The sequence below is a fragment of the Triticum aestivum genome, chromosome 5B (genome assembly GCF_018294505.1).
Source record: "Triticum aestivum cultivar Chinese Spring chromosome 5B, IWGSC CS RefSeq v2.1, whole genome shotgun sequence".
Classification (NCBI taxonomy): Eukaryota; Viridiplantae; Streptophyta; class Magnoliopsida; order Poales; family Poaceae; genus Triticum; species Triticum aestivum.
The window spans coordinates 93294594-93302662 of NC_057807.1; the positions used below are offsets into that span (position 1 = coordinate 93294594).

Sequence of the window (8069 nt, forward strand, 5' to 3'; positions counted from 1 at the left end):
ACTTAGGTGATTCACATCACCTCTTGTTATTTCAATCCTTCCATGTCCAATCCACCCATCCAAACAGCTACAATGAGTAAGGAAGTTAAAAAACCACTTAACTCATGCTTCTGTTCGACTATTTGTTCTCATAACTCTTATTTCCATCTCCATCTTTATACGATCCTTGAAAATAGTAAGTTTTCTAGCTAGCTAGCTCTTCATTATTTAGTTAGATAAGATCTCTCATTGATTCAAGCTCCATCAGCACATCAGACACTTTTCGGTGAGATTGAAGATAAGCATTAGAGTATGACAGTGTAGTACACCGGGGCAGCCTCTCAAAGGCGAGCCTGACAGCTAGCCACGAGGCCTTAGTGGCCCTGCAAGGATCCGATTACTGGTGGGAGCCTTGGAGCCCGAATGAACATCCATAGACCACCTTGGCGCACAAACCAAGAGGATGGCGTCTTAGATCGGACTGGTCTTCTATCAAACCCTAGCTCCCATCTTCTATGTAAGGCAGGGCTAGGGGTGGCCATTCCCATCTACTATTGTAGAACAAACTCTCGGTAGTCACAGCATCATTCCCCCTTTGTAACCCTCACATGAGATACGCCACCATGAATACAAACCAGAAGCATCATGTAGGGTATACCTCTCCTAGAGGACCCAAACCTGAGTAAACTCCTCGTGTGATCTCTGGCCTGGTACTTCCAGCCACATTTGCCACCCTACCAAGGGTACTAATAGTTCCATGCATTGTCAGTTGACGCGTCACAGAGGGCCTGCGTCGGCCGGGGACAAGATCGAATCTCCTCACATTTTCGGTGGTCTCCCGCTCGAAGAAAGCTTCATCACCTTCGACATGAGCAGGGCTGGCCAGGTCGACATCAACCCACCAACCTCTCACACCCGCACCTTCTTCGGTGCTCTAGCTTTCGTCATCAACCGCTACCGCGACTTCCGTGTCAGCGCTTTGCCCCTCCAACAGATCACATCAGTGGTCTCTGCGGGGTTCATGACACCATTTCCATTGACCTTCGACTTAGGGGGCTACTTCGTCCTATAGAACGTTGGGGCCGCATATTGGTGGGAGATGCAGACGCGTCTGCACGACCATATCGGCTTCAACATGGAGGCCCGACTAGTCTTGTCGAGGCCTACAATGTCCTCGCTAGTGACTTCCGACTCGGGGGGCGCGATTCTTCACCAACAGATCTAGCACTCGAGGCTCGAGCTTTGGCCTTAAGGTCAGATCGCTGCGTCGACTTCACATTGAATCTTTAGCCCACCCTGACGTCGCACGTGGTCGTCATAGTGTGCCACAATTGATTCATCAACCATATACCAGAAGACTGCATGATAGACGGGTACGTCTCCGTCTGGATTGCAGTATCAGTTCTGCTAGCCTCGTTTCTTTCTCAGATATGGAGGACAACGAGATCGACGTTATCCCCATCACAAACACAAAAATGACAAAGAGCTCCCCACCTCCACTTCAAAGGCTGGGAACAGCCAGCCGACCTCAACGTCGGATGGCGAGGAAGGTCATGATGACGGTACCTGCTGGAAGTTCTTTGGCACCAATGAATCCGATCGAACCCAACGCTACCAGAGCCATGACAACACACGTGGGGCTTCTAGCCTCACATCCCCCTGCCTCGGAGCCGGTGGCCATCGCTCCATCATCACCTTCGGTCCCACTCCCATTCGGTCATTATCCAAGCAGATTCAACATCCTCGGCGCCGTCCCGCTGAGCTTCATAACCCATGGGGCCAGAATTTCTAGCCTCGCTAGGACCATGATGATGCAACCCCTCATCACAGAAGAGGCACTGCAATTGTTCATCACTCCCATACCAAGCAGCGATCCCACCACAGAGACAATGGAAGTCTTCCGGCAGGCTACCCTAGCCGCCCAACTACAGTTCCATAAAAACACGATGGTGGTCGCTGCACAGTAGGCACGGTGGCAAGAAATGATGAACAAACAAGAGGTGATGCCGAGCTCTTTGCCAATCAAGGGCAACCACTAATGCCCTCGCAGCCCGAGGTCGCGAGGTGGGCATAGGTTTCGATGAGCCCGTGGACACCACCCTACTCCAAACACCAGCCCGTGGCCTGCAAGCCACAGCGGTGCTGGGCGACAGGCTACACGATAAGTGAGGAGACCCGAAGATCGGTGCAAGTCTTAGAAAGATACTCCGCAACACGGTCGAGCACCAGGAGAATATCAATGAGTCTAGGCAACGCTTGGCCGGTACTGACAACGTCCTTTCAGTTGTAAGACACACACCCCAAGACAACCGCCATGGATAAGTACCCCAGCCTGCTACCCCAGCAGCGGACGAGGTCAAAAACCTACATCAAGCAATCTCCGCCGTCACCAGACGAAACCCGACAACACTCCCCCACGGCTATGTGTAAGTAGGGCATAATTTTGTTATGGTATGTATGTATCACCTTATGCTACACTTTAGGTTAGTAATAAAAATTGTTGTCCTTTATTAAAAAAATCTAAAAGCATAGTTATTTTTACTCAAAACTAAAGAAAAGAAAATTGTTTTTGCCAGCATGCAGGGAAGACGAGGGAGCAGTGATCCCTGGGGCAGAACAGTCCATTCTCTGGCCCCACCCAATGCCATTGCCATTTGCCACCCCCCACCGCCACTAGCTTTTAAAGCTAAACTAACTCCATTACTCCTTGCTTTGGAGTAGTCGCAAAGGGAGTCTTGTCCCGGGAACACACACAGAACCTGAATCACACAGATGTCTGCTTGATTGACTGCTCCTCCCATTTCCGTCCGTGCGCTTGTGCGATCTTGGGCGCTTCCGCTCTGCCTCCCCTGGAGCGGTTCTTGCGGCTCTCCCCCAGGAAATTCGGCGGAGTGGTTGATATCCCTGGCCAAAGGTAATCTCCTCCATTTTTATCCACTTTGCTTCTGTTTCTGTATGCGGTTCTTCTCTCAGAATGCGAATCTTGCATTGATGATTTTGTGCGCCTCTCTAACTTTCCCAGTGTATTCAGCCTTTGCTTCAAACAAAATCCAGCTTTATCACGCATTTGTTGTATATATTCAGCTCTATACGCAGTTCATATTCTCGCCATTTTCTTGAATTTACAGTGTTTTCTTTTTCTGTTTCTCCCCATCTTATTTTTTTGGTACAGCAAAAAGCAACGGTTTGCACAAGACCGTTCTGCAGTTTCTTTATTTATTCTCTGATTGTTTGTCTGCCTTCATGTGCAAATTCCTTTAAAAAGTCCAACTTTGGTTTTATTTTTCCGGTGCCATTCATGTGGGTTTCTCCACTGCAACCTGATAAGATTCCAGCCTCACTAGTGCTTGTTCCCATGGTCTCCCTACACCCCATCCCTCCTTGCCTCACCAATTATTCCCGCTGTCCCCTCACCCCAAGGTGCTGCCCCGTGCTGCTTTGCAGGTGCTGCTTGTGTGATCCAGCTTTGGAGGAGTTCTTGGATTCCTGGCATTGTGCTTTCTTGGACCCCGAGCTCCACAAGATTTGTTGAAATAGTTTGCCAATCTAGAGGGAGAGATATCCTACTTAACTGGTTTCTTTGGCCTTGGCAATGCCATGAGCAAGGGGAACACCAAGACCTAGATCTTTACAGCTTTATAGCTTAGGGATCTTGTCACTTGGTGCTTCTTGGTTCTGATCTGTGGTGATTGGATTGGAGACAAGGAGAAAACAGAGAGGGGATTCAGGTGACTCTCAGTTGTGCGAAGATGAAGTATATGAAGCTTGGAGCAAAACCAGATGTCTTTCAGACAGAGGGGAATATCAGGTGAACTAATGCATATTGTTTCAGTTCTCAATCTGGTTTATTATTTTTCTACTGATTTGATCACTTGTGGTCTAGCTTCATTTTCAGTCTGTAGTCCATGAGTTGTAGTTGATCCGTTTGTGTACATAAAAGTGGCTGTACGTTCGTATTCCTGATTAACCTTTACTACCATCCTTTAGTTCTCTATTTGGCCAAAGGTAGCAGGGATCTACTTCTCTTCTACGTGTACATGAGTTAATTTGAGATAGCCCTGTTTTCTATTATTAATATTATTAAATACAAACATAACAGGTACATGTTCTAAAAGTTGTATGATTCAAAACAAAAACTACAGACCTTGGGACAAAGATACCAAAAACTACTATCTAATTAAAAGTTTTAACGCGACAGAAACCAACTTAACTTCATGTTTTTTTTCTGTAATCTATGCTGAGTTGTGATTGTTACTTTGTTAGTGAACTTCAAAATCATCTACTGCAAGATAGTAACTCTTGAAGTTTCTATTATTATTTGCAGTTCAGAAAAACATTTGCAGTGAAGTGTGTACTATTATTATTGTTCATTTGACAATGATTGGACCAAAAAGTTATGTGTGAAAGGGAGTGCTGTTTGTGTTAAGCAGTGGGTTTTCATGATCACGCTCAAAAGTCTCTCGATACAATTGATCTCCTTTACAGATACATCTTCTCTGATTCTTTGCGAATGGCATGTCTTCTTAAGTTTTCTGTATACTTCAGATTCAGAGCATGTGCCAATTTCCTCATATATATTTCTTCTAGCATGTTCAGTGTTGATGGGTTGGTGGTGGCGTGGTCCATTTTGAAAATGAAGTTCCATTTGTTGTCAGATCATTTTCCTTGGACCACTTAGTAGTCTGATTAGTTATACCTGTCATATACACATGGCTACCTTTCATGAATTTGCTTTCTTCACTTTATATCTTTGCCCTTGGTACTTTATTTATGCTATCACTCTGTCATTCCTTTTCTTACTCTCAGCGGGTGGATGAATTTGTTATGCCATTTCATGTTATAGATCAGATTCTAGGGATCTTTGCTTTATGTCTCATTCTTTTCTCCAAACACGTTTTTTTCCCTCCGCCGTGTGTGATCATTTTTCCTTGCAATTATTGTGGTCCCAATTCTCTGAACCAACATGGTCCTAAGACAACCTATGAATTGGTTTATCATTCATTCTCATTATTATTAACTCCATTACTATTTATGATGTAGATTTGCATGAGACTTCATCGTGCAACATATCTATTTGTCTTAAAGTTACTGGATACTCAATTTGACAAATCATTGACACACTTCAGTATCAGAAATCTTCAAGATGTTCATGTTTTGAAAATATACGAATGATGTTTGCCTATGATGATGTCAAAGGTGTCATTACAAATATGCATGCAAACACTTTAAATACTGAGCATTTTTATTCAAACTTCATCAATAAATTTTTAATCTTTTTACAACATTATATGTTCGTCTTGTATGCTGTACACTTCCATGTCATGTCGTGTCTCAGTTTGCACTACATTTATATGATGGTAATGTTAGAATGGCTTTTGTAGGTTTGTGGCAACTGAACTAGCGACGGATATTGTTATCACTGTTGGAGATGTCAAGTTTTATCTTCACAAGGTACAACTTCACTTTTCTTTTCGATCATGTATTCAAATGTCCTTTCACATCATTTTTGCTTCAAATACGCACTTTCAAGTCCTTTTGCTCATACATTTTTATATTTACCGTTTTTAGCGTATACAGTACTGTTTTATAACCTATTTCATTGGTTGAAGTTAAAGCTTTTGGCATGAGTTTTTGGGATATAATCTAGTAGAGTTAGTGACAGCTTATCCATATACATTGCAATTTTGTCCTTGGTTAAATAGTATACTGACATTCTGTTCAAATTGCGTGCAGTTCCCACTTTTGTCCAAGAGTTCCCGCTTGCAAACGTTGGTTGCCTCCACAGACGAGGAAGGCAACGATGAAGTAGACATTTCTGACATCCCCGGTGGACCTTCAGCATTTGAAATCTGTGCAAAGTTCTGCTATGGTATGACCGTCACGCTGAACGCGTACAACGTCCTTGCGGCCCGCTGCGCGGCCGAGTTTCTCGAAATGTTCGAGACGATCGACAAAGGGAACCTCATCTACAAGATTGATGTGTTCCTCTCCTCGAGCATATTCCGCACCTGGAAGGACTCCATCATCGTGCTGCAGACAACAAAGTCACTCCTTCCCTGGTCAGAGAACCTGAAGGTGATCAACCACTGCGTGGATTCCATTGCAGCCAAGGCTTCCATCGACCCGTCGGAGGTCAACTGGTCCTACACCTACAACCGGAAGAAGCTGCCGTCCGAGAGCGACCCCGACTCGCACTGGAACGGTGTGAGGAAGCAGCTGACGGTGCCTAGAGACTGGTGGGTGGAGGACATCTGTGACCTCGAGATGGGCTTGTACAAGAAGGTGATCCTGGCCATCAAGGCCAAGGGGAGAACCACCGGCGAGGTGGTCGGAGAAGCGCTGCGAGCCTACGCGTACCGAAGGCTGTTCAGCACCTTGGACAGTGCTGCGAGCAACGGGCTCGACTGCACACGGCACCGTGCAGCTCTTGACACCATCATTTCTCTGCTGCCACCTGAGAGAGGCTCAGTCTCCTGCGGCTTCCTGCTCAAGCTGGTGAGAGCGGCGTGCTTACTGGGGTCAGACGAGGCCTTGCGCGGCGAACTGGTAAAGAGGATCGGCTCGCAGCTGGACAGAGCTTCGGTCTCTGATCTTCTGATACCCGCGAGCTCCGACGAGAACGCTCTGTACAATGTTGACCTGGTGTCGTCGATACTGGAGGAGTTCATGGTGCAGCGCAACGGCGATGAAGAAGCGTTGGACGGCGAGAGCTACCCGGCCTCTTTGGTCTCCGGCGAGTCGGAGCTCGCGTTGGTGAGGCTGGTCGACGGGTATCTGGCCGAGATCGCCAAGGACCCCAACCTCCCTCTCCAAAAGTTCATCGCCATCGCGGAAATGGCGCCCCTCGCGGCTCGGCCGACCCACGATGGGCTTTACCGCGCCATTGACATGTATCTCAAGGTACGTACCTACTACACAATTGCCCATTTACACACTATTGGATTGGATCATGTTCATGTTCATGTGTTTGTTTGTTCGAGCTCAGTCAGAACTTTGAACTGAGAAAAAAATGTGTCATGTGCAGGAGCATCCGAGCCTGTCCAAGAGCGAGAAGAAGAGGCTGTGCGGGCTCATGGACTGCAAGAAGCTGACCGCCGAGGCGAGCTCGCACGCCGTGCAGAACGAGCGCCTCCCTCTGCGCTTGGTCGTGCAGGTCCTCTTCTTCGAGCAGCTCCGAGCATCCGCCTCTGCCGACGCGGCGGCAGCGTCTGATCACCACCCGTCCTCCGCCCTGCGCTCGCTCCTCCCCAGAGAGAACGGTAACTCGTACGGCAGCTCCAGGTCGGCTGCCACGACGGCCACGACCGAGGACGACCAGTGGGGCGGCGGCGGGGTGCCAGCGTCCGGCGACACCAGCTCCTTCCGGTCCATGAGCGGCCTGGGCAACAACAAGAGCGGAGGGAACGGCGGCAAGGCGACAGCCAAGGGGCCGCTGCAGATGCCGAGGAAGATGCTGAGCAAGCTGTGGTCCGGCAAGGCGAGCAGCGGGGAGAACAGCGGTGGCTCCGACACGTCGGAGAGCCCCGGCTCCGTCAACCTCGAGGCTGAAACCAAGTCCACGCATTCACGGAACACAAGGCATTCGGTCTCGTAGGCCGCCTTGGCATTCTTCGCTTTTTCCTTTTTCTTCGGGGTGCGCGGGGCGAGCATGGTGTCAGGCCTCGCTGCTGAATTCGTGTGGTTCCACCTGACAAGGATGATCATCACCCTCAAAGTTAGTGTATTGTTTGGTTGGTTTTGGTGTCTATAGAGAAATAAAATCTGGTTTTGGGTTGCACTGGATCCAAAATGGTAGCTGAACAACAGAGTTCAAAGCGACTAGGGTGTGACGGGGCGACTAGGGAATGCTGGCGGCCGGCCGGCGAGGTGGAGGCCGGTTCTGGGCTCTCGCGGAGGAAGACTCCGCCGAAGAAGAGGAGGAGATCGGCGGTTCGCCCCCGGCCGGCGTCGCGTCACCGACCCCTTCGGATGTGCTGTGCGAATCCCTCGCATTGGGTTATGCGCAGGAGGAAGTCGCCGCCCGCGTAGATACGGTCGTACCGAGTGACGATCCGGCGAGACGCGGGCTCGGCGAAGGAGAGCAGCTCGAG

The 8069-nt window shown here is 48.6% G+C and overlaps 1 protein-coding gene across 1 annotated transcript; it reads left to right on the forward strand.

Moving 5' to 3' along the window:
* Positions 1-2649: 2649 nt before the first annotated feature.
* LOC123110577 (BTB/POZ domain-containing protein NPY4) lies at positions 2650-7756 on the forward strand. Its single transcript, XM_044531132.1, has 5 exons — positions 2650-2893; positions 3424-3787; positions 5361-5430; positions 5713-6879; positions 7004-7756. Exons 2-5 carry the CDS (start codon positions 3729-3731, stop codon positions 7571-7573), a joined length of 1866 nt encoding a protein of 621 aa, XP_044387067.1. The 5' UTR covers positions 2650-2893; positions 3424-3728; the 3' UTR covers positions 7574-7756.
* The last annotated feature ends 313 nt before the right edge of the window (positions 7757-8069 follow it).